We start from the raw sequence: 25,670 nt of genomic DNA on the forward strand, positions 1-25,670 counted from the left end.
CGACGGGTCCTCAAATTTACAACCGTTGCAGCATCCCCAGGGTCACATGAACAAAATTCAGGCACTTGGCAAGCGGCATGTTATTTACAATGGCTGCAACGTCCCGGGTCATGTGATTGCCAGGAACCGGATTTGCTGAACACCGTGGGATTCACTTAACGACCGCAGGGATTGGTTTCACAACTGGGGCAAAACAGTCGTAAATCAGGCGCAATCCGTTTCACAACCGCCTTGGTTAGCAACAGAAATTCCAGTCCCAGTTGTGCCCATAAGTCAAGGACTGCCTCTAAAGTTCAATGAATATCAGTCTCTTTGAGATTAACAAGTCTATTTTCTTTTTTTGAGGTTGCGCATTTGGGATCATCCTAAATTGTGTCCCAGGCGTCAGTACTGCAGCAAGAAGCAGCAGTTGTCCCTTAGCCTGGCTTGGTTTCTCCACCTCCTACCTTGTCTACAATTCTCCCAGTGACTCCCATTCCATTCAGGATGGTGACGTTGACAATTGTGGGCATGCCTCCGTAGTAGATGGGCTGAGAGCAATACGGCCACATGTAAGGGCATTCCGTCAAGTCAATGTAACTTGGACTCAGGCTAAAGGGGAAATACAATGGGCAGGCATAAACACATGAGAAGCAATAAACATATGCGAAATACTTTTATGTTTCACCCTCCAATGAACGTTGGCCTTTAAACTGGAAATGTAGGGGTAGTTCTCGACTTACAACTATTCACTTAAGAGACCTTTCAAAATCTCAGCACTGAAAAAAGTTGACTGATGACTTTTTCATGCCTAGGACCGTTGCAGCATCCCCACGGTCACACACGATCAAAATTTGGGCGCTTGGGAACTGGCAGGTACTTAGGACAGCCCACTGTCCTGCTGTCATGTGATCACCATTTAAAACTTCCCAGCTGGCTTGTCAAGTGTGAAACTTTGGCAGCTACGTGCCTCTGCGTTTCAGCTTGCCTTTAGACCACAGGTCTGCAACCCGTGGCTCCGGAGCCGCATGCGGCTCTTTCAGCCATCTCCTGCGGCTCCCACTCCTCTGCCATGTGCAGTCCAAAAAAAAAGGTGGGACAAAAAAAGTTCAACCAATCAATTCAAATATGCAGGGTAGGTGCATATCTCGCCTTGGCTCCACTCTTCAGTCAAACCCTGTTCTGTGCATGTGCGTATGTATGCGCATGTGCACACAATTTTTTGCGGCTCCCAGTTTTTCCTTTTGTGAGGGAACCGGTTCCGAGTGGCTCTTTCACTGTTTCAGGTTGCCGACCCCTGCTTTAGACAAAGGGGGTGGGAGGCGTTGCTTTCAAGTGGGTAGATGGAGAAACGAAGCTTCTTCGATTCAGCTGCAGGCCGTGGGAGCCTGAAGCCTTGTCAAGGACACCAGAACAGGTGTGGATTTGAAGCAGACGGTTCCCGTAACAAAGCGGACTTGTTGATGGGATTACGTTGAGAAAATTGGGGGTTTGGCTAGGAAAACTATTGCTTAAGTCTATGAACTGGTGTGGGAAGCTCAGAGTTAGTTTTGCTTCGACAGTTCTACGCAGTGTATTCAATAAACTTTAAGATTTTCAGAAATAGAATTAATCTGGAGTTTTCTTTGGATTCTCAAACTAGATGATGACATGGCTTCTGACATGCAAACGCATTGGGGGGGAGGCTGATTTGCTTAATGACCATGTGATTCATTTAACTGCAGTCATTTGCTTAACCACCATGGCAAAAAGGGGCAAAACTCACTTAGCAACTGTCATTTAGCAACAAAAAAATGGGGGGGGCCCTCAATTATGGCCGTAAGTCGAGGACTACCTGTATAAAGCAAATCAACTATGCTCTTGATGAATTTGAATAAATGCAGAAAGCATTAGAATCTAAAGAATATTTAGAATTCAGCTAACCATTTGACAGATGATTGACAACAATCTTACACATTCTCCTAAGTTAGAGTTTTGTCATGTTTTCATTTCATTTCATTTCGAGTTATAAAAGTGAAATAATGGCCTGTTTTTTAAAATATATTTTAAAGTATATTGGGGCAGCTGATGCCAAACAATATGTAAGAGGCATAGAAACTGAACTATGCCAGGCCCACAAATTAACACTTGGAAACCAGTTTTCCTCAACTAGTTGCCTTCTGGAACTGTAGCCAATACGTAAGGGAGACAGTGTCATAAAATCTTAAGCAGTCCCCTGCTGAACTGATACACACACACCCCAGAACTATCTGGTCCCACAGCCTACTGTAACCGTCTAACAGTTGAATCATACAGAAAAAGCAAAAAACAGGATTTGCAGCCAGCTTATTTATTTTTCCAACGAAAAGGTCTGGTGTGAGCTGTTTGTTTGGAAAGAAACTCACCTGGCCTGCGGCTTGTAACTGTTAAGAATCTGATAGGCTCTGAGAAGATCAAGTTTGCCATGCCCTTGTTCAAACATGTTGACCCCGGGAAGCCGGCGTGCTGAGGCAATCAGAGCCTGTTTCATACTAGCTGGATTCACCATTTCACGCTTCGGAACTGTGCTAAAAGCCAGAAACAGCTGAAATGTTGAGCTGATCATGCTAAAGTTTTAGATCAGTGGTGGCGAACCTATGGCACGGGTACCAGAGGCGGCACTCAGAGCCCTCTCTGCTGGCAAGCGCACCACTGCCGGCAGCAGCAGGTCCATCAGGTCGCCACCACCGCCCGGAGCAGGAGCCCTGCCCAGCACAAAGGAGGCGAAGCCGCCAACCAGCAAGCTCGAGTAGAGATGGTAGAGCAGAGGTCACCAACCATTGTCGATTGACGGACTAGAAGAAAAGGGAGGGGGAAGCATTTTACATGCATGCATGCACGCACGGGGCCATGAGCATGCACACACTGCAAATGGCTAGTGTCTGCGTGATACTCACTAGCCCTGCCGTTCTTGCATGGTGCAGCGCCTTGTATCGGTGCCGTGCACCACAGTGGCCCATTTTTGCGCCCCTGGTTTTTGCATGGCAGAGGCGGCACTCAGAGGGCACCAGAATGCTGATGCGGCCCTGGCACTTTGCAATAAATAAGTGGGTTTTGGGTTGCGGTTTGGGCACTCGGTCTCTAAAAGGTTTGCAATCACTGTTTTAGATGAACCAGGAGTGATTCACTGTATTACTAAGAATACCGCTCTCATAATTGTACAGGTAGTCCTCAGCTCAGAACTGTTCGTTTTGTGAACATTCAAAGTTACAACAGCATTGAAAACAATGGCTGGTGAGTGTCTTTTACATTTATGACGGTTGCAGCATCCCCATGGTCAGGGGTAGGCAACCTTGGCTCTTTTATGACTCGTGGACTTCAACTCCCAGAATTCCTGAGCCATCCACGCTGAGGAGAAAGGGAGAGGTTTCCAAGCTGAGCCATGCTGGCTCAGGAATTCTGGGACTTGAAGTCCACGAGTCATAAAAGAGCCAAGGTTGCCTACCCGACCATGGTCATGTGATCCAAACTCAAACAATTGGCAACTGGCTCATCCTTACGGCAGTTGTGGTGTCCTGGGATCCCATGATCGCTTTCTGACAAACAAGTCCATGGGGAAGCCGGATTCACTTAACAACGGTGTTACTAACTTAACAACTGCAGTCGTTCATTTGACAACTACGGCAGGAAAGATCGTAAAATGGAGCAACATTCGCAACAAACTGTCTTGCTGAGCCACAGACATTTTGGGCTCAATTGCAGTCGTAAGTTGAGGACTACCTGTTGAAATTCAGGATGGAGACGCTTAGGTTACAGGCGTGATTTGACTAAACACAAGAAAAAGAGTAGTGCTTTTTTTTTTTTAAAGAAAAAAGATGGGAAAATTTGTCTTAAGGTCTGGCCAAAGTTTGGGAAAATGGACTCAATATCTGATACAAAGCTAAAAATCATAAACTTTTAAAACCTAATGTAAAAAACTCAAAAGATACGTATTTTTTCTTCTTCTACGACATCCTCAAATTTGCCTTTTTTGAGTATGATTTTGGTAACAGACTCTGAATGATATGCCCTATTTATTTCTCTATTCTTCTGTGGCATGTAAAAAGTGCAGCAACAGGAATATGCCCTAATATGCAATAACTGAATGCCAACAATGAAATGACAGGGGGAAAAAAATAATTCCAATAACGTTCTGGGCAAGGGGAGGCTCTATCGCATTCAAATTTCAAAATCCTTTTGGAGCAGTTAAGCTTTTACAAGCTTCCAGAAAATCTGAAGTGCGAAATCTACTCTTGCCTCTGAGATCAAGAGGCTTTGTGCTGTGATGGATTTGACACTGGCGTGCTATTTCCTCTGAAAATACATCCATTATTGATCTGAGCCCTGGTGGTGTAGAATGCAGAACGCAGAACGGCAGGCTAACTCTGCCCACAGCCAGGAGTTCGATCCTGATGGGCGTAAAGTTGACTCAGCCTTCCCTCCTTCCGAGGTCGGTAAAATGAGGGCCCAGATTGTTGGGGGGCAAGAGGCTGACTCTGTAAACCGCTTAGAGAGGGCTGCAAAGTACTAGGGAGCGCTATATAAGTCTCACTGCTATTTTTAAGTGCTACTTGTACCCCTCTATCCAAAATCGACCTGCTGATACTCACAGAGCAGGCCAGCTCAATTGTAGTTACAGTCCAAAAGAGTAGAAGTAAGCAAGTATGCTAGAATGGTTTTTGAGCTGTTTTAAACATTATTGCAATACTCTGTGTCAGACATGTCAAACCTGCGACGTCACGTGATGTCGCGCAACATATCGGGACTGTTTTGCCTTTGCCGGCGTGGCTTCCGCGTGATGTGTCCAGCCCAGGGGTCAGCAGTTTGACACCCCTGCCCTATGGGAAGCAGGGCTTCCAAGATTTAAAACAACTTCCCCACAGCTTTAAAAACTCTTATAAAACTGCATTTCCCAGGATGCAATTTGTATTCCTCGGTTGTCCTGGGGTTTGAATGATGACGAACCAGTGCAGCTTTATCCTAGAAGTCTGGGGCGTGTATTTTGATGGAGCACGTACCTTACTAAAAGCGTGACAGCACCTGCCACAACAGGAGAGGCCACGCTTGTGCCAGACAGTGAGCGGCAACCGCCCTTCATGCCCGATCCTCTCACTCCAGACCCGTATGTCACGATATCAGGCTTGACTCTCCCATAACCTCCAGGAAGTTCCTAGGCAGAAAAATCAAATCATCAAACAAGTGGCTTAACGCTCACGCTTCAATTGCATGAGATTTATGCCAACATCTAACAAAAGTTAAACTGCGCTTTCCGTGTGGCGTGTAAAGGGATAGAAGGCCATGCACCAGCCTAAGCCTTTGAGCGCCTTAGCATCATCCTGAGCACGATGTCTCTACGAAGGTGCTCACCCAGGTGGTCATCCCTCTGGAGGAGAACCGAGCGATGTTATCTTCAAAGTCAATGCCACCAACTCCAATCACATCCATTTGGTCAGCTGGATTGTTGAGTGTGCTGAAAAAGAATGTATATTTTTTATTATTGATCTATTACTTTCACATCCCATCTGTTCCCAAGGAGATGAGGGCAGTACCTACAATTCTGCCCTTCTCCCTAGCCCTTTTTTTAAAAACTTCACAATAACCCTGCAAAGAATTAAAAAAGCACTCGCTGTACAATTCCTTTGTCCCCTTATGGCTATTATATTTCTGAAACAATTATATTTTGGTTTACTGTGATGTATGAATCCATTATGGTTTAGGATTGTAAGTGAATTAGGTAACCAAGGGACTCCATCATTGGAATTTCATTATGTAAGAATGCAAATAGCTGAGTAAGAATATGAATCTGAGCCTCAACATTCCCAACCGCGTTATTTGTTGCCACTTTCAAATGAATTGCATTAATCTCACATAATTCCTATACTTGTCAGTTAAGGGTATACAGTACAGTATATGAGATCTAAAGGGCTTCACTTTGAGACGGACTCACCAAGTTTACACTATATTCCAAAAAAGACAAAGCAATAAATTGATTTTAAAAATGAGCTGGTTCTCACAACTCAATGGCCAGAAATCAAGGAAAATTTACAATAGATGTATGCATTTTTAGTGGCTGACATATAACTTGATCCAACTTTTTGTCTAAGCATGATATGTGAAGCCACTAATTATGGTACAGTACAAACTAGGACATTCTGACTTGTTCAGCAAATGATTAAAATCAACCATGGTGCAGCCTCAACTGGGCTTGCTTGCGATTAAATCAACATCAACTTTAAGCTGCACTGAAAGCAATGGGATTTCAGTGAGATATAATAAGCACAACCTGCACTAAATTTCAGCCACTCTTCTGCCTAAGAAACAATTTCTGAAACTATTATATCACGTATTATAGCATGTGTTCTAAGATGAGGGATTACACTGAAAAGAAATCAAGTTATTTTGGGGGGGAAATAGCATTGTTTTTTTAAAAATGGCAAAAGCACTTTTATTTGTAAATTTACTCTGAAAGAATACATCTCTCTCTCTCTCTCTCTCTCTCTCTCTCTCTCTCTCTCTCTCTCTCTCTCTCTCTCTCTCTCTCTCTCAAAACACCACTTACCCATACAAAGGACCATCATTTCCAATAGCAGAGATCATGATAACGTTATTGGCTGTCAATTCCCACACCTTGGAATTGAAAATAATCAGATGTTAGAAACACAGGGATTAGCTACCTTAAGACTTAATATTCAGAGAAGGTTATATTGTAAAGCAATCCAGGTTTGACTGTATTGATAATAATAGCACTGTATTTCCGGTGCTATTATTATTTTGTGTAAAACCCAAATAGTGAATTATTGAACTAAACCTTCTAAGACCAAAGGAGAAAAGGTCTAATTGCCATCCGACTCTTTTTCCCACAAACCACCCCCCCCATGCCGTACCAACCTTGTCTACAAACGGACGGTCCATAAAATCCGGGCCTCCAATGCTAAGATTCAACACTTCGATCTTCTTTAAGATAGCATAGTTGAAAGCATCCAAAAACCAAGATGTATATGAAACCTATTTGAAAATGAAACAGGTCTTAATATTAAGCAGCACAACAACAACAACAATACTCAAGGTGTTATCTGCCTGGCCTCTTCATGCACACAGAAGGGGAGCCAACACTACCCAAAATTAAGGCGACAGGGAGGTTTCCTGTAATGACCCCAGTATTATAAAAAATGCCCTGGGAAGGGAAGGGCGCTAGAAATTCTGGCAGATGCAATTCCCCTGTACCTGGAGAACACCAGGTTAAGGAATGCCGCGCTGACTTCTCTTTATATTTATGTGTTAAGATTTACGTGCCGCCTCTTCTCCAGGTACTGAAATGGCACCTTCAGCATTTCCTCCTCCCATTTTTATGTCCATCACAAACTTAGGAAACAGATTAGGGAGACTGGTCCAAAGGCCTCCAGGGAGCTTCCACGACTTGGGACGGATTGGTCCTCCCCGGTGTTAATCTAACTCCTATGCTGATCCAACCACCATGCTATATATATATATATATATATACTGGCCCTCTCTTTACCTGATTGTTAGTGAAGACCCTGAATATATGCAGTTCGGAGTCTGGAGCAAATCCTTGGCACTCCCTCATGCTAGCTATCACGCCTGCGACAAAGGTTCCATGGCCCAGGCCTGTCGAAGATAAGCAATCAAATAAAATACAGTAAGATGCTTTGATATGCTGCCGTCTGGCCAGTTGTGGCTACGGAGGAGCTACTTTTGCGGTGAGGAAAGGGAGGAAAAAAGAGGAAGCAGTCTCGACCTGCCAGGATTCAAGGAACCAAGCCAAACACACAAACGTGCTCCGAGGAGCAAGAACGGGAGAAGAAAAGATCTCCCGGTGCAAACAGAATAAATATAAAGCCTTTTCGCTAATCCAGCCTCTGTGATAGGCAGAGGCCACTGAAAGATGTTGTGGGAAGGCAGTAGGAGAAACACAAAATATTTGCAAAGTTTGACACTATGCAGATAAGTTCATAGATGACAGGTGTGAGTGAGTACATGCATTAGGCATGTTATCAGAATGTTCGCAAGCATCATGAATGGAGACTTCAGGTTTCAATATGTACCGTTCAAACCAGAGTTCCCCAACCTTTCCAGCTTTGTGGACTGGTGTGTGTGTGTGTGTGTGTGTGTGTGGTGGGGAGGGGGAGGAAATGGTTCCTTGCAAGTGGCTGGCATGCGCCCCGCCACTCGCACAAATGGACCATGTGCGCATGCACTCACCCGCTGCTTATGCAAGTGGAGATGTGCATTTACTCACTCGCCCACCGCTTCCGTGGCTCAGTTCCGAACCACTCATGGCCCACTAGTGGGCCGCAGCCCCGGGGTTGGGGACCCCTGCTTCAAATGATCCACTACATCGAGGCAAGTAAGAGGACATGAGTTTATGAAACACGCGAAATGAACATATCCTGATGCCAAATCACAATTTCTGTTCATGTTTGCACCGGTCATTGTTCCTTTTAAATGTTTTCCCAAATGTAATTTCCTTCTCAAGAAGTTAATGAAAAACAGTAGAGCCTAATTAAATCCACCAGGCTGAAGAGCTGCAAAAGACTCAAGGTCTTATAAAGTTAGATCAGTTTTCCTGTCAAACCTGGCAATTAGGTCTGGGGAGAAAGATTCAATAACCAGATGGCCTTCACATCCTAAATAAAAACCGATCCAGCCTTCCTGTTTCACAAAATTACCACTGCAACATACGATGGAGAATTCAACTCGTAAAAGAAAGTTTTGGGTTGTTGTTTGTTTTTTTTACCATCGTCCAAAGTTCTCTCGTTTGTCCAGTTTGTCCTCTCTTTTACATTTTTGAAGTGTGGATGTTTCTCGCTCAGCCCAGTATCAAAGACAGCCACTCTTACACCGCCTCCTATTTGTACAAAAGAAGGTTTTACACCAGACATGTCAAACACAAGGCCCGGGGACCAGATCCGGCCCGCAAAGTGGTTTCATGTGGCCCGCGAAGCCATCCTGGAAACAGTGAGAGAACGGCCCCCACTGCCTTGGCCCTGGCCCAGAGACCCTCCTCCTGCCAGAGACCCTCAGACCTGTCCCACTCCTGCCCAGGCCCCATAGGCACCCTTGATGCCAATGATGTAGAGCTGGCCATGCCCACCCAGTAGGCCATACGCACTCTAGCCACGCCCACCCAGTAGGCCACGCCCACCCAGTAGGCCACGCCCACCCTGGCCATACCCACCCGGCCCCTTGAGGGCAACCACAATGCTGATGCGGCCCTCAATGAAATTGAGTTTGACACCCCTGTTTTACACAATCAGAGATTAGTACGAGAGATCCAGTTCTGAGGGGTGTTTTAAGAAACAATTCCTGCAGGCTTACGCTGTATATAGAAATACATAATGCCGATGCATACAGGTGTTATGGAAATATTTTCCCTGCCTTAAGAGTTTAGCAGGTGGCCTCAGCAGCTTTACGATAGGTAGACTTCAACTCCCAGAAATCCCCAGCCAGCATGACCACAGGAAACACTTCTCCGGTCACGTGGTCAGCATGACTATACACCAAGGCATATGGTTACCTTCCCACCAAAGTGGTACCTATTTATCTACTCGCATCTGCCTGCTTTTGAACTGCTAGATGGGCAGGAGCTGAGGCAAGTTACGGGAGCTCACCCCGTCGTGCGGCGCTCGGGTCTCAAACCAGGGCTGTCAAGATTTCCAGCTGACAAAAGTCAGCATCTTTCAACACTGAGCCCTTGCACCCTTCCACACGACTGCTACATAAAGTGGTTTTGGTTTAAAAAAAAACAACCACCTGCAGTGAGAATTCTTCCAATACGAAGGATGTTTAATCTTTTCTTTTACGCTAAAAAAACCAGAAAGAAAACTCTAATCTTCCTAACCGAAAGTTAGCTCTGCTGTTATTAAGCCCTTTTGGTAATTGAGAAGAACGTACGTGGCCTCGACTTAACAGACCTACCTGTAAAACCCATTTGCCAGAGCACGTCTGCCTGAAGGGTCTGTGCCACCTGCCGAGGTATGGCTCTCAGCAAGCGCCTGCTGGAGTGCCTGCCCGTCGCGTGCCAAAAGCCGGAACCCAACGACAGGCTTGCCCTTCGGAGCGGGCGGGATGACTGCCACTTCTGCGTCCATCGGGTCTCGTTACAGGGAACAGCGGGATCTGCTGGGGGTTTGAGAAGTACGGACATATCACTTGACCGATTACAGCAGAGGTCCCCAACCTTTTGGGCACCAGGGACCGGTTCCGCGGAGAGAGGGTTTTCCGCGGACGGTGCGTGGTTTTGTGTGCTGCCTGCATCTCGCGGATGGGGCTTTGCTCGTTTGCGTGGACCGGCTTCTGGCATGCCGCGGCCCAGTACTGGTCCACGGACTGGGGGTTGGGGAACCCTGAATTAGAGCACTTGTGTACTACCTAGTTTCTCATGCCGAAGTATCCCTACATTTATTTATTTATTTAAAACATTTATATACCCCGCCCCTTACTGAACTTTGAGTGGCTAGAACTTTCTGGAATTCCAGCAAGGTAGGGACCACGCAAGTATCGGGAGGGGCTTTATTTCAGAGGGGGGGTGCGCAGCGGTGAAGTGGGTACACTCCTAGGATCCCAACAGATGATAAGGTACCAATAAAGTAACACCAGCTGCCTGCAATTAGTGCAGGTTCGCATCCCACCAGGCTCAAGGTTGACTCAGCCTTCCATCCTTCCGAGGTAGGTAAAATGAGGACCCAGATTGTGGGGGGCAATAAGCTGACTTTGTAATAATGCCGCTTGGGGGGGGGAAGCCCTAATAAGCAGGCATATACATAGAATGAAGGCTATTGCTAAGCACATTGATTTGTGCTTAGATTGTAAGCCGCCCTGAGTCTTCGGAGAAGGGCGGGATATAAATGGGATTAAAAACATAAAAAAAAATAAAGGAGAATATCTGTAGCTCATGGTTGAACTGAGGGGTCCTTGGTCTCTCTGAGCTTGGTGGTTTTCTTGCAGAGGTTTCATCACACAAGCTAGGTAACGTCATTTATGCTGATGATGTTACCAAGGTTGGGTCACAAAATGTCTGCAAGAAAACCACCCAGCTCAGGAAGCACCAAGGACCCCCTCAGATGACATTTAATCAAAGAGATCCAGTGCAGATATGATGTTTTGCTAATCCATCGGAGCTAGTATGTTAGCAACAGCGTTAAAAGACGGCTCTGTCACAGTTAACAGAAAAACATTGTTAGAAAACAGGCTTCAGTAAAGGAAAAAGCAAACATGATTCTTTTTTTCCTTCATTCATGCCCTGAGGTTTTAGACCTTAGAAGGATTTTTTAAAACCAAGATCTAGTCAAGTTTATTCAGTTGCCACAAATGTATGGAGCTATTTTTCTGAGTACGATCATCATGAACTGAGATCACATAGAACTAAGATCACAAAATCAATGCAGTCTAGTTTACTACAGAATTAAAGAACTGAAAAGGAATGCTTGGCTACTTTTTGAGCTTAGAAAGGCTGATATGCTGCACTGGTTGGCTCAGAAATAACTTACCATTGCTTTGTAGTATCTGCTTTCAGACGCTGAGCAGTGTGGTCATTAAATGAAACATCACATGGCCGAACCCGATTTTACTACCATTTTTAGTATGGTGGTTAAGCAAATCATGTAGTTAAGCAACTTACAAACATTGATTTAACGACAGTTCGAAGTTATGACGACCTCAGGAAAAGTGACTTATGACCTTACAACCTGTTTTCACCACCTGTGGTCACAAGGTCGTAACTTGGGCACTTGGCAATTGGTTCACACTTACAAATTGTGGAGCAACCTACAGTCATGTGATTGCAATTTGTTTCCTTCCCAGCGGGTTTCTGACAAGCAAAAACATTTGGGAAAGTTTCACAAGTTTAAGTCGGGTTCACTGAAAGGCCACTTAGTGATTTGCTTAAACCACAACCAAAATCGCAGTCAAATCGGGTCCAGTCATGTGATGATTCATTTAATGGCCACAATGCCATTAAATTCTGAAATTCTAGTCCCCATTGTGCTTGTTAAGTCAAGGATTACCTGTACATAAAGCGTAATGCTGATTTTTGTAAACAAATTCATAAAAACTGTGTATCTCTGGCGATAATCTATTAATCATATCTAAATAGCCCTAGTGGCATTTTCAGCCTTGGTAGCCGGGCGAAAACATGTAGTCAGTGATTATCTTGGACATGCCTTGACTCCACCTAAGATTGAATGGGCAGGTTCTCTCTCCTGATAACATTCTCAGTAGCTTCAAAGTGAAGTTCAAGGTGAAAGACATGGCCAAAGATAATCTCTCACAAGGCCAAAGCAAGCGGGCCAAACTGAAAAAGGAGTAAAAAATAAGACTTTGTGGACTCTTCAACTGGCACAGAAAAGAAACTGCATTTTTTTCAGCAAATGCAGAGGTTGGGCACCATGGGCTGCAGGGATATTCTGGGGAAGAATATTCTTTTTCCTACTGGGTGTATAGATCAAAGGTGAGGGGACAACCCCAACGTAGCATACGAGCTGCCGATGGCGCACATTCCCTTTGTTACTGTGGATGCTGCCATGTGTGGAGAAAGAGCAATCCAAACCCACAAAACTGCTGACAATAGTGTTTTCCAAGCAAGCGAACCACCCAGATGGATTGTTAACAATGGATTTGGGTTTACTGTTATTAGTGCAGAGAAGAGCCACAAAGATAACTAGGGGACTGGAGGCTAAAACACATAAAGAATGATTGCTGGCAACCCCGGAGATATTGGAACACTGCTATCATGTCGCCTCGCCCTTCCTTTTCATAAAACTAGACATACCCAATTCCTGCAACTGTTCTTCGTATGTTTTATCCTCCAGTCCCCTAATCATCTTTGTTGCTCTTCCGTGCACTCTTTCTAGAGTCCCAACATCCTTTTTATATCGTGGTGACCAAACCTGGAATGCAAGTGTGGCCTTACCAAGGCATTGTAAAGTGGTCCTAACACTTCACATGATCTTAATTCTATCCCTCTATTAATGCTGCCTAGGGCTGCACTGTTGTTTTTTTGGCAGCTGCAGCGCATTGCTGGCTCATACCTAATTGGTGGTCGACTAGGACTCCTAGATCCCTCTTGTAATTATTATTTTTGAACCAGGCACCACCTATTCCGTTCCTGTGTGTGTCATTTTTCTTGCCTAAATGCAAAACCTTACTTTCCTCTATGTAGAATTTCATTTTTTAAAAAGGAAATTCATTTTTAAAATTTGGTTTTAAAAACCAAACTTGATTTGGAAACAGCAAACTTCCAGAGAAAGTGAGTGAGGGCTGGCCAATTCTTCCCAGGAACAATTCACTGAAATGCTGAGCGTGCTTACTCTCGGTGTACTTGAGCGAGCGAAAGACTTTCCTCTGAGGCGTAACCCGTTTGATGTTGGGATGGTCTTCAAGCGTCTGCACCCCAGCTTTCTGATTCTCGTCAATCCGGATCACTTCGAAGTCACTGGGGTAATCGCTGGCTGGGTTGTTGCGGGGCACAATCCTCCAGTTGTCTATGTCGCTGTTCTTGAGTGCTCTTGAAATGAATTTGCTTCTTGCTTGGGCGGAAAAGTAGCCATTGAAAGCCACGATGTATTCTGCAAAGGGACAGTTTATTACATGTTAGAAAAGGCCAAGGAAATTTTAAAACTGTGTAGGGGTCCGAAGCCTTTTACTGGAACAAGTTCCAGGAAAGGCCACCAAATCAACTCCTCTTAAGGAGACAGGGAGGGAAGTGCATCTATCATTCTTGAAAACGAAGGGTCAGCCCTTCCAGATAAGGCAGACAGGAAACATGATGAACTACTTTAGCTCTTTTACTGTAAGGCTAAATGAACAGTCGCCCTCTCTCAGCCCAATCCACCTCCCAAGGTCGTTGTTGTGGGGAAACTAAGAGGAGGAAGGTGTTCACCACTTCTGAGTTATTCATAAAAATAACAAAGAATGGAACGGAACGGAACAGAATAAAAAATAGGAACAGGAACAATGAAATAAAAACAGACACTTGGGAGTCTACCTCTGCGAAGATCTTACCTGGAAAGTCAATACAACCCAGGTGGCCAGAAAGGCCCAACAGAGACTCCACTTCCTCAGGGTCTTGCGGAAGAACAGGGTAGAACAACGGCTAATGACCCTCTTTTACCAGTTTACTATAGAGAGCGTCCTCTCATATGGTATTGTGGTTTGGTATGCTGGTCTGACAGCCACGGACAGGAAAGTATTACAGAGGGTGGTGAGCACAACACAAAACATCGTGGGCTGTCCCCTGACACCACTGGATGACCTCGCCAGGGCCCGCTGCCTTGGAAGAGTGAGGAAAATTCTCAGGGACGACTCACACCCTGGTCGGTACCTCTTTACCCTCCTCCCATCGGGTAGGAGATAAAGGAGTATAGCCAGCCGTACCAACAGGCTGAAGAACAGCTTCCATCCATGGGCTGTCAGGCTTCTGAACAGGAAATAACTTTACATACGATTGATTTGTGAGGCCGGTGCATTGTGTGCAATTAGCTCCCATGGTGTAACAAGATGGTGGGTTTGTTGTCACTGTGAGTTGTGGTGGTGGTGGTTGGGGGCACGAAGGGAGGCTCAGCCAATCTCACTGTATACATGTTGTACTTTGATAATAAAAGGTTCGTTCGTTCATTCATTCAATCAACTGCTTGATCCATCAAGGGGGGTGGGGAGTGTCTCTCCTAAGTTTCTTCCTCTGACCGTTAAGCTCTTGGGGGCTCCTGCCTCTCTGGGCAGCATCTCCTCTTTGCCCAAGGCCATTCCCCTATTCCATGACAGAAAGGAACCGGGCAGCACCCTAGTCCTCCTTGATTTTCATTAGGTCAGGTCGCCTACAGCACAATATCAAAAATTCCTGTGTTTGACAAATGAACTCATTCCTTTCAGATGCCTGAACTACGGTTGTCCTTGAGTTTTGGCCACTGCTTTAGCGACCGTTCCAAGTTACCTTGGCGCTAAATGAGGGCTACTTCTGAAGAGTCGGTGAAGAGGTGGCCATTCCCGCATCCCCAGAGTCACGGCAATCAGGATTTGGGGACTCAGCGCCTGAATGTGAGCTGCGGCCACGTCATCACAATTTCTGACATTCCCTGCCAGATCCCCAAAGCGCAAACAATGGGGAAAGCGGCAGGAAGTCAGAAACCACTCCGGCCGCTTTTAGACCTGCCTATAGTGGGTTAGGACGCTGAGCTTGTCGGTCAGAAGGTCGGCAGTTTGGCGGGTCGAATCCCGAGTGCCGCGTAGCAGAGTGAGCACCTGTTACTCGTCCCAGCTTCTGCCCACCTAGCAGTTCGAAAGCACGTAAAAATGCAAGTAGAAAAATAGGGACCACTACGGTGGGAAGGTAACAGCGTTCCGTGCGCCTTTGGCATCTAGTCATGCCGGCCACATGACCACGGAGACGTCCTCGGACAAGCGCTGGCTCTTCGGCTTTGAAACGGAGATGAGCACCGGCCCCTAGAGTCGGAAACGACTAGCACGCATGTGCGGGGGAAACTTTACCGTTACCTTACATTCCAGACAGCCTGTCCCAGCCGCGCTCCGGAGTACCTGCTCCGGCAACCCTGGCTGATTTCACAGGAGGTTTGCCATTGCTTGCTTCTAAGGGCCGAGAGAGAAAGACTGGCCCAAGGTGCCTAACGTAGGACTAGAACTCTGTGCTTCCCTATTTCTAGCCTGATGCCTTAACCACTATACCAAACCGCCTCCCTCTTAAATCTGACTATGTAAATGCGCTGATGCAGGATTGCCTTGATGTATTTGCTGTTCACATAGACCAGGGGTCGGCAACCTCGGCTCTTTTTTGACTCGTGGACTTCAACTCCCAGAATTCCTGAGCCAGCATAGCTGGCTCAGGAATTCTGGGAGTTGAAGTCCACGAGTCATAAAAGAGCCGAGGTTGCCGACCCCTGACATAGACTGATGAGTCCTGACACAGCAAGCCTCAACACGTCCGTAACATGTTATGGCAGATGCTCAGCAGGGATCCAATATCCCCCAAGATTAGAAAGCTGGAAAAGTTAACGGCTGTAGTCCATGACTCATCTCCGGCTTAGCGCGAAACAGATTTCATATACCATGCAGAAGACATATTTTGCCGACTGTGATGAAGTAGTTAATAATGAGCTAGACGTAGCCAAGGTCAGAGTCTCCAAGGCCAGTTACGTTATTTGGCCTTCTGAGGACAACAATCCTACCATAATAAAAATATACTGCAAATAAATTAATCAGCCTTTTGCTGCCGTGATAAGTTTCTCTGTTACGCAACTGCCTTCTTCTGCACAAGACAGGCCAGGCCTTTTCAGCAGCTTTTCCTCGACGTACAACCACTATTGAGCCCAATGTTTCCATTGCTAAACAGGACAGTTGTTAAGTGAGGTTTACCCCAAAGTGACCTTTCTTGTCACTGTTGTGAAGTGAATCACTGCAGTTGTTAAGTGAATCATTCGGCCATTAAGCAAATCCGGCTTTCCCCATTGTTGACTTTTGCATGTTGGAAGCTGGCTGGAATAAGAATGGACTGGATGGGACAGGATGGGATGGGACTAGACTAGACTAGACTAGACTAGACTGGGAATGGGAATAGAATAGAATAGAATAGAATAGAATAGAATAGAATAGAATAGAATAGAATAGAATAGAATAGAATAGAATAGAATAGAATAGAATAGAAAATATGGAATGGAATGGAATGGAATGGAATGGAATGGAATGGAATGGAATAGAATAGAATAGAATAGAATAGAATAGAATAGAATAGAATAGAATAGAATAGAATAGAATAGAATAGAATAGAATAGAATAGAATAGAATTAGAATAGAATAGAATAGAATAGAATTAGAATAGAATAGAAAATATGGAATGGAATGGAATGGAATGGAATGGAATGGAATGGAATAGAATAGAATAGAATAGAATAGAATAGAATAGAATAGAATAGAATAGAATAGAATAGAATAGAATAGAATAGAATAGAATAGAATATATTGAATGGAATGGAATGGAATGGAATGGAATGGAATGGAATGGAATGGAATGGAATGGAATAGAATAGAATAGAATAGAATAGAATAGAATAGAATAGAATAGAATAGAATAGAATAGAATAGAATAGAATAGAATAGAATAATAGAATAGAAAATATGGAATGGAATGGAATGGAATGGAATGGAATGGAATGGAATGGAATGGAATAGAATAGGGAATGGGAATGGAATAGAATACTATGGTGATGCTATAATGGTCATAAGGGTGAGAACTGGTCATTTTTCAGTGCTGATGTAATTTTGAACAGTCACTAAATACAGGCAGTCCTCGACTTACGAACGCAATTGAGCCCAAAATTTCTGTTGCTAAGCAAGATATTTGTTAAGTGGGTTTTGCCCCATTTTAGGACTTCTCTTGCCTCAGTTGCTAAGAGAATCACTGCAGTTGTAAAGTTAGTAACGTGGTTGTGAAGTGAATCCAACTTCCCCATTGGCTTTGCTTGTCAGAAAATTGCAAAGGGTGATCACATGACCCTGGGACGCTGCGACCATCATAAATGTGAACCAGTTGCCAAGGGTCTGAATTTTGATCCTGTGACCGTGGGGATGCTGGAACGGTCGTAAGTGTGAAAAACGGCCATAAGTCGCTTTACTCAGTGCCGCTGTCATTTTGTACAGTCACTAAACAAACTGCTTTAAGTCGAGGACTACCTATAAATGGTTGTAAGTCGAGGACCATCTGCATCTTCATTTTATGAGAGACAGAATCTGCTGCAAAGAACTCCTTACCGTGTTCCACGACGGTTGAGGAGAATTCCACCTTCAGGGTCAGAGGAGAGCAGTCGGGGCACAAGTGACTTTCGTGAGAGGAATTCCCCAGCCTGGTGCCCAGGTGGTGTTTGCCACAGAGTAAGATTGCAGTGAGAAACAACCAGGTGTTTGCAAACCGCATGTTCAGGAAAAGAGGAGGTTTCATTTCCAGATTGCCATGGATTCAATTCACACATGTGATTCTCCACAAACCAGTTCTTTCTTTCTTTCTCTCCCTCAGTCCCGGGGTACCCCCAGAAAGCTGCTCTGTTTTAAGTGCTCTTTAAGTGGACGGCGCTAAAGTTTTGTCCGAGCCAAGCAAAAGTCTTGTCTGCATAGTCTTTCCGGTTGAAGCCTAATCATCAGGCTGTTTTCTTTCTCCGTTTTTTCTCCATTTTTCATTACGGGATCCTGTCACTCAGGATTCAACAGGTCAGCCATGGACTCCATTTCAGGTATGGCCCGGCGGAAACTAAGCCAAAATTTAGGGGTTAGGGTCACCGTTCATATTCTTTTCAGGCGCAACCTGTCAAAAGGAACGTCAGATGAGTTAAATATTTGTTAACAGATTGACATGGTGATAAGTATCTGGGCTGCAATGCCATGACAAGCTGTGGAAGGGCACTGGGAATAATGACTGTAAAAACAGATCGTGACTGCCTCACCCTTTTAAAAGATCCAGATTCCAGCGGTTGCAGGTCAACTACAAAGCCAAACAGGGTCAGTTTGGTGAAGTGGATAAAAGCACCAAGCTGGAAAGTCACGCTCCTGAGTTCTAGTCCTGCCTTGGGCACAAAGTCAGCTTGGTGACCTTGGGCCAGTCACTCTCTGTTGACCCTAGGAAGGAGGCAATGGAAAACCACTTCCAAAATCGTGCCAAGAAAACTGCACGAACTAGCAGGCGCCAGGAGTCAACGCTAACTTGAAGTCACTAATTAAATAAAAACAGTGTAGTCTTCCATCAACTTATCGTGTCCATTAAACTAATTTCAAACTTCTGAACTATTACAAGGGCCCTGGCAGAGTATCTACTATCTGCAAAGTAGAACTGTAGTGGACCAAACAATGTAAACACAATAGAGGTTCATGTTCTTTACTACTGGAAGAGAAGTAATTGCAGCAACACAAATCCGTTGTGCTCGCTGTGTTACCAACAGTTACCAAACGAATGCTTGTAGGGGTGAAGGCTCATTCTCCGAGCTTGTGGTTGGTTTCTGAACGTTTTGTTACCAGGCTGGGTAACATCTTCAGCGGAGTTGAGGGGACGTCAGTGTCGGTGTTCCTTCTGTGCATAAGGGCTTCGGGTGTGGGTGTGTCAAGTGAGGGTCTGTGATGGGTCTTGCGATGGGTCAGGTGTGACCTAGGGCACCCAATTCTACGTGGGACAAAACATCAGGTCAATTAAAAACCAGGGTCCACAAACACCGGCTGGCAGTCAAATGCCACGATCCCAAATCATTAATCTCTACCCGATACCAAACTCTATCCGATGCTACACCGATACCAAACAGCACCAGTTCAATTGGAGCAACACTAAAATTATCGGCCATGCTACCACCCACCACGCTCATGAGTTCACCAAAGCCTGGCACTCCACCAGCCATTCCGTCAACAACACTGACCTACAACCAGCCTAGGAACCCCTCGGAATCCAAATCAACCACACAGCCTACCAAGGACAGCACTGACCCTCAACCCACCCACCTTCCAACCAGAACTCCATCTCTCAATGATCCTGATCTGATGTAACCTCCCCATCACAAGCCTCTCACTGATGACTCACAACTGACTCATCACAAGACCCATTGCAAGACCCTCACCTGACACACGCACACCTGAGGCCCTTATAAAGAGAAGAACACTGACGCGTCCCCTAAACCAGGGGTGTCAAACTGCCAGCCCGCAGGCTAGTTGCGTCATGCAGAGGCCGCAGCTCACCCCAGCTCCGGCAATGCAAAAAAAGGGGCGATGTGTTGCAACACGTCACGTGACGCGGCGAGGGTAATACCCGTGCCCTAAGCTATCCTGAAGATGTTACCTAGCCTGGTAACAAAATGTTCAGAAACCAACCCACAAGCTTGGAGAACGGACCGTCACCCTCGTCCTACACCCGAGCTACAGAGATATTTTGCCGCAAATGCTTGTAAGTTGAGAATTACCTGCACTGAACCAGCTGCAATGTGCCTTTTCACCTGGACTGGATAAGAAGTACTACAGGAATCAGATCAGGATCTTCGACACGGAGCTTCAAATAGCTATAATTTATTTACTTTGGACAGGTGACTCAGAAATCAGCTCGAAGCTATTTGCACAGCCTGGCTACATAAATCTTGCCAGTGAAATATGCAACTTAGCAGGACGGGCCAAAGGTAATGTCAAAAATAGGTTCACTGACAAGGAGAGGTTAGACAGGAAAGTGGTAAACAATAGCCAAGGAGCCGAGTCTACAGCCCAGCCTACCATCCAACAAAAAAAGAACAGAAATAAAAAGGCGGATTATAAGACATCCACACCCACTCCACCCACTAGGGCAGGGGTAGGCAACCTTGGCTCTTTTATGACTCCGTGGACTTCAACTCCCAGAATCCCTGAGCCAGCACAATTGTGGTCGTAAGCGTGCCTGGCTGAGGAATTCTGGGAGTTGAAGTCCACAAGTCATAAACGGGCCAAGTTTGAAGAGCCCTGCTCTAAATCATCAAATCTGCAGTAAGCTTTTTCTCCACGACTTGCTAAAAGATAAACATCCGATCTGCCTGTTCCCTGCCAAGGTAAAGGGACACTGCAAATGTTTTTTTATTTTTCACGCCCTCCCAGTCCAAATTCTGCCAATTTTCTTAATACATCTGACAAACTGATTCCCTTAACTTCACCTTTGTTATCGTTTCTTTTGTGCAACAAGAACAATAATGGCATTCTTCAGTCACCCGGTGCAGCTTCACATACATAAGAGGCATAGTTTACTTACGAAGGGGTTATGCAACTTGCACTACATACTTGGTAAGTAAAGTATGCCTCTATTTTAACTTTCTTCTGTTTTCACTATCTATACAGGGGTCTTCAAACTTGGCCCTGTTATGACTTGTGTACTTCCAACTCCCAGAATTGCCTGGCTGAGGAATTCTGGGAGTTGAAGTCCACAAGTCATAAAAGGGGCCAAGTTTGAAGACCCCCAATCTATACCTATACCTGTACTTGCCACTTTTCAACATTCTTATTGCATTTTTTTACTTTTTTCTTGAACACTAATATTAACAGTATATGTTTCAACCACTGTTTGACATACTAGCCTTAGTCTCACATTTTCCTAAAATATACTTTTAGCATTCCCTTACTTCAGTATTATCTCTAGTCATTTAATCATTTTTAATTTCATTGATTCTCCAGGAGGCTCCTTATTTAGCACTACTCAGCTACCGCCCAAATACATTTTTATGTCCATCAAAATCACTCTGCATTTTCCCTCCCTCTTTTAATCTTACCTGCTTCTTGATCTGACTACAATCTCTGCAACTATCTTTTTCTCTGTATACATCATGTGTTTCATTTCTGCTGCAATGGTTTTGCTTCAGCTTTGCACCAACTTTTTTTTTTTGCATATTCCCACTAGCATAACTCCACACCTAACCGTGGCACTCTGCAATATACTTCTTTCCACTCTTCCTAGTGACTTCCACGTCTCTTCCTTTAAAAACATGCCTCATTCATTCTTTTTGGCATAGTATCTTTGGCATAGTGTTTCCTGAGAATTTTTCAAACAGGACCTGTATTTTAAAACCCATTCTGATTAATACACTGAAATCCAGCATACACGGATAAACAAAATTCTCATTATATTTCAAATTCTAGAAATCAACCAAACTCCATTCAAAATAAAACAACGGCACACAGGATTGCAATCAAAAACCTAAAAGGTTAATACATAATACAGAGAGTATGATAACAGAGCACAATGACATTCAGACAGGCATATCTACAAAAACACTTTTTTTAAAAAAAATGTAGCAGCTTGCTTTATAACTCAGTGTGTTGTATGAATCAAGCTACTGTGGTTTATAAATTATAATGGCCATGGCTTAGCATGTTGTTATGCGAACACCCATTGTTTAACCACACTGTCAGAATCCCAATCAGACTGAATAAAATGCAACAAGAGCATTTTTCCTCACCATTGAAGGTTTTCTTCTCATTTTCACATGATAATCAGAAGAAAACCTGTCATAAAGAAAAACATGAGATAACTCGGGGTCTTCAAACTTGGCCCTTTTAGGACTTGTGGACTTCAACTTCCAGAATTCCTCAGCCAACATGCCCGGCTGAGGAATTCTGGGAGTTGAAGTTCACAAGTCATAAAAGGGCCAAGTCTGAAGACCCCTGAGATAACTCTACTGTAGGCAATGAAAGTGTGTGTGTGTGTGTGTGTGTGTGTAGGGAGGGAGGGGGAGAGAGAGAGAGATGGAGAGACTTTTGAATACACAGGTTTTCCAAAGAGAAAACAAATTTGTAGGCAATTCTGAGGAAATACCAATGATAGCAGAAAGAGGCTAATGAGCATGCTCTTAATTCTCATGCATCTGGGTTATATTATTTTAGACTAGATAGAGGGATTTTTCTCTTTGGAACAACTTTCAACACACACAAATGTCAGAGAGTAACCTCCTTTCTCTATAATAAATCATTCTGACGTGAGAAATATCTACTATCAGAGGCATTTAGTCAGGTAAGTATCCATCTGCAATCTACATGACGCAGTCCAGACTTACTATTTCAGAGAACAGACCCTGACGCCTGATATTGACAAGCAAGAAACAGTGAAACGGAGGAGGAAAATATTTTAAATTTCATCCTTCCGTGTTAGTGGGTTTTTTTCTCCTATCCGGAAAAAACTATACTCAGCCTTTCTTTAGGTTTCCTAGATATTGCTGGGCATATAAGTCTAAGTGCTAATCCTACATACAGTGTTCACCACTTTCAATCAATATAGATCGTGGTTATCTCATGATTTAACTTGCAATCCAATTGGAAAACCAGCCAGAGCTGTTGAGAGTCTGGAAGCATAAAAGTTTAATAAACAATTCTGAGCAGCTAAAGGCAATTAACTGCATGCTTTAAGTTTATATTGCAATTACTCTTCCTCTGGCCAGTACTGCATTTTCCTTCCCTTCTCCCACTCCTGCAATTGTGAGCATACTTGCTTCATATCTTCCTAAAAATCTGAACAGCCTGTTTCTCAAGGGGAGGATTAACATTTTAACTCCCACCATTTCAAATTACACCGGCCAATACATCCCACCATACGGGAAGCATGGCCAATGTTTTGTTTTAGGGTTTTTTGTGGTTTTTTTAGTTGAGCGACAGTTCCTGCAACCTTTCCTCCACGTTGGGCTGTTCCATTGTAGAGGCTGGTGGGAACAAAAACACTTCTTAAAGCTCCTTTATGCAAAACTCAAAGCCAGTTTGCTCAGCTCTGCAGACCGAGATGAAGCCCATTTGTTCAACTCTGCAGACCAAGATCAAGCCCGTTTGTCCAACTATGCAGACCGAGATGAAGCCTGTTTGCCCAACTCTGCAGACCGAGATAAAGCCAGTTTGCTCAACTCTGCAGACTGAGATGAAGCCAATTTGAGTAGTGGTTAAGATGTTGGCCTAGAAACCAAGAGACCCTGAGTTCTAGTCCCACCTTAGCCATGAAAGCCAACTGGATGACTATGGGCCACTCCCTCTCTCTCAGCTCAACTCATCTCACAGGGTTGTTGTGGAAAAAAAGAGAAGGGAGAAATGCTGTGTCCAGTAACTGCGTGAGTTACTTGTACAGCAATAAAGGTGGGACAAAAATCTAATAAACAAATCAGTGTGCCCAACTCTACAGACTGAGCTGAAGGCAGCGTGCCTATTTCTGCAGACTGAGAGGCTGATTTATTAAATACACAGCCTTCCTCTCCTTCCACAAAGCTGCCAGATAGTTACCCCCCCATCCTGTCCTATTTGTTCATGTTATCCTCACACCCTGTTTAGGTGCTGAGAAAGCAAAAGCTCACCCAGTGTCTGGATCTGCACCCAGGATTCTGCTGGGACCCCATCCCCGCACTCAGCCTGCTCTCCACCCCATCAATCCCTCATTTTCTCGGGAGCAAAACAACTCTGCAACCACAAATACATCCACTTTTGCCTCATCATGTCATCAAGAGTTTGCATGGTGTAAACCCAGCCTGAGGATCCCAGGAATACAGGGAGATTTCAACCTGGGCCTCCCGGCTCCTGGTTGGGAAAACTCCATCATGCTCCATCCTTCTCAAGCTGGGCGCCTTCGGTCCCGCTGGGTTACAAGGCCATCATCGTTTGCTGGCGGGGATGGGGCACAACGGACAGGAAGACAAGCCTCAAAGGTGGCAGGGGTTGCATGTATGTATGTATAACTATGTACGTATATAGCATGTTTAGATGTGTGCTGTGCATGTGTACGCTTTTGAGAGCAGGCAACAGAATTTCATTTTTAACGTGTGCCAGTGTGCCAACAGTTAAAAAAAAATGACAAATGCCTTGGTGGAGCACTGGGCTAATGCTTCCTTAAAGTAACACCAGCTGCCTGCAATTAGTGCAGGTTCGTGTCCCACCAGGCTCAAGGTTGACTCAGCCTTCCATCCTTCCCAGGTAGGTAAAATGAAGACCCAGATTGTTGGGGGCAATTAAGCTGCCTTTGTAATAATGCTGCTTGGGGGTGTGTGTGAAAGCCCTAATAAGCAGCCATATACATAGAATGAAGGCTACTGCTAAGCTTGTAAGCCGCCCTGAGTCTTCGGAGAAGGGCGGGATATAAATGGAATTAAAATTTAAAAATAAATAAATAAAGGTTATCGTTTGCACTGTTCAATGCGTGGATCCTGGGATTCCCTGCATATAGGGCAGACCTTCTCCCCGACAGGCTAGATTTCTAGGCGCAGGGAGGGTCTAGGAACAGCTTTTACAGGGGGCCCTCGACTTACAACAGTCCGTTTAGTGACCGACCCAAGTTACAACCGCCCTGAAAAAAGTGGCTCATGAGCAGGGCTCTTCAAACGTGACCCCTTCGATGACTTGTGGACTTCAATTCTGGGACTTCAACTCCCAGAATTCCTCAGCCAGGCAAGCTGGCTGAGGAATTCTGGGAGTTGAAGTCCACAAGTCATAGAAGGGCCCACGTTTGAAGAGCCCTGCTCTAAATCATCAAATCCGCAGTAAGCTTTTTCGCCACGGCTTGCTAAAAGATAAAACCTCTGATCTGCCTGCTCATGACCGTCGTTCACACTTACGACCGTTGCAGCATTTCCTCCTGGTCACGCCATCAACATCCGGACGCTTGGCAAGTGACTCGTATTTACGACGGTCGCAGTGTCCCGGAGTATGGGGAAGCCCGATTCACTTCACAACCGCGTGACTAACACCCGCGGCCAGAAAAGGTCGTAAAACGGGGCAAAACTCAGCAAAACGTTTCACTGAGCGACAGGAACTCCGGGCTCGGCTGTGGTCGTAAGTCGAGGACTGCCTGCATTCCGGGCCCCTTCCGACTCCTGACAGGGGACCTGCAGCCGCCGGCCGAGCCCTCCTTCCGTGCCAGCGGAACCGGGCCGCGAAGTCCAACCGGGGCCCGAAGGGCAGCGACGCCCTCCCAGCCCGCTCCCTCCCCACGGCCCGCTCCGACTCACCGCCGCCTCAGCGCTTCGGGGCCTCTGGCTTCGCGCGACGAGCTCCGGGAAGGGCGAGCGGGCGAGCGCGGTTCCCGTCAGCCAGACCCTCAGCTCGGTCCAAGCAGCGTCGGCGAAGCTCCTTCCATGAAAAACGGGCGACGGCGAAGCGCGGCGCCTTCTGGGACGGGTAGTCCTGGCGCCGTTTCCCCCACGAAGAACTGGCCGGCCGGAGGAACT

At 45.3% G+C, this 25,670-nt stretch overlaps 1 protein-coding gene across 7 annotated transcripts in view; it reads right to left on the bottom strand.

Annotated features, from left to right (window-relative positions):
- MBTPS1 (membrane bound transcription factor peptidase, site 1) overlaps positions 1-25,670 on the bottom strand; it is a 50,089-nt gene extending 24,419 nt beyond the window's left edge. Inside the window, exons 1-12 of one of the 7 annotated variants that reach the window (XM_083370663.1) lie at positions 25,452-25,668; positions 17,752-18,298; positions 13,302-13,559; positions 9,913-10,113; positions 8,732-8,842; positions 7,493-7,602; positions 6,865-6,981; positions 6,536-6,603; positions 5,344-5,446; positions 4,995-5,146; positions 2,364-2,525; positions 447-591 (exon numbers count right to left, since the gene is read on the bottom strand). In XM_083370663.1, coding sequence (XP_083226789.1) covers positions 447-591; positions 2,364-2,525; positions 4,995-5,146; positions 5,344-5,446; positions 6,536-6,603; positions 6,865-6,981; positions 7,493-7,602; positions 8,732-8,842; positions 9,913-10,113; positions 13,302-13,559; positions 17,752-17,938 — 1,614 coding nt within the window. In that variant the 5' untranslated portion in view covers positions 17,939-18,298; positions 25,452-25,668. Of the gene's footprint in view, positions 1-446; positions 592-2,363; positions 2,526-4,994; positions 5,147-5,343; positions 5,447-6,535; positions 6,604-6,864; positions 6,982-7,492; positions 7,603-8,731; positions 8,843-9,912; positions 10,117-13,301; positions 13,560-17,751; positions 18,299-19,931; positions 20,006-21,251; positions 21,475-25,058; positions 25,427-25,451 lie in introns of those variants that run through there. The other 6 variants (XM_083370659.1, XM_083370662.1, XM_083370661.1 and 3 more) reach the window with 6 other exon arrangements.

The sequence above is a fragment of the Vipera ursinii genome (assembly GCF_947247035.1).
Source record: "Vipera ursinii genome assembly, chromosome: 10".
Taxonomy (NCBI): domain Eukaryota; kingdom Metazoa; phylum Chordata; class Lepidosauria; order Squamata; family Viperidae; genus Vipera; species Vipera ursinii.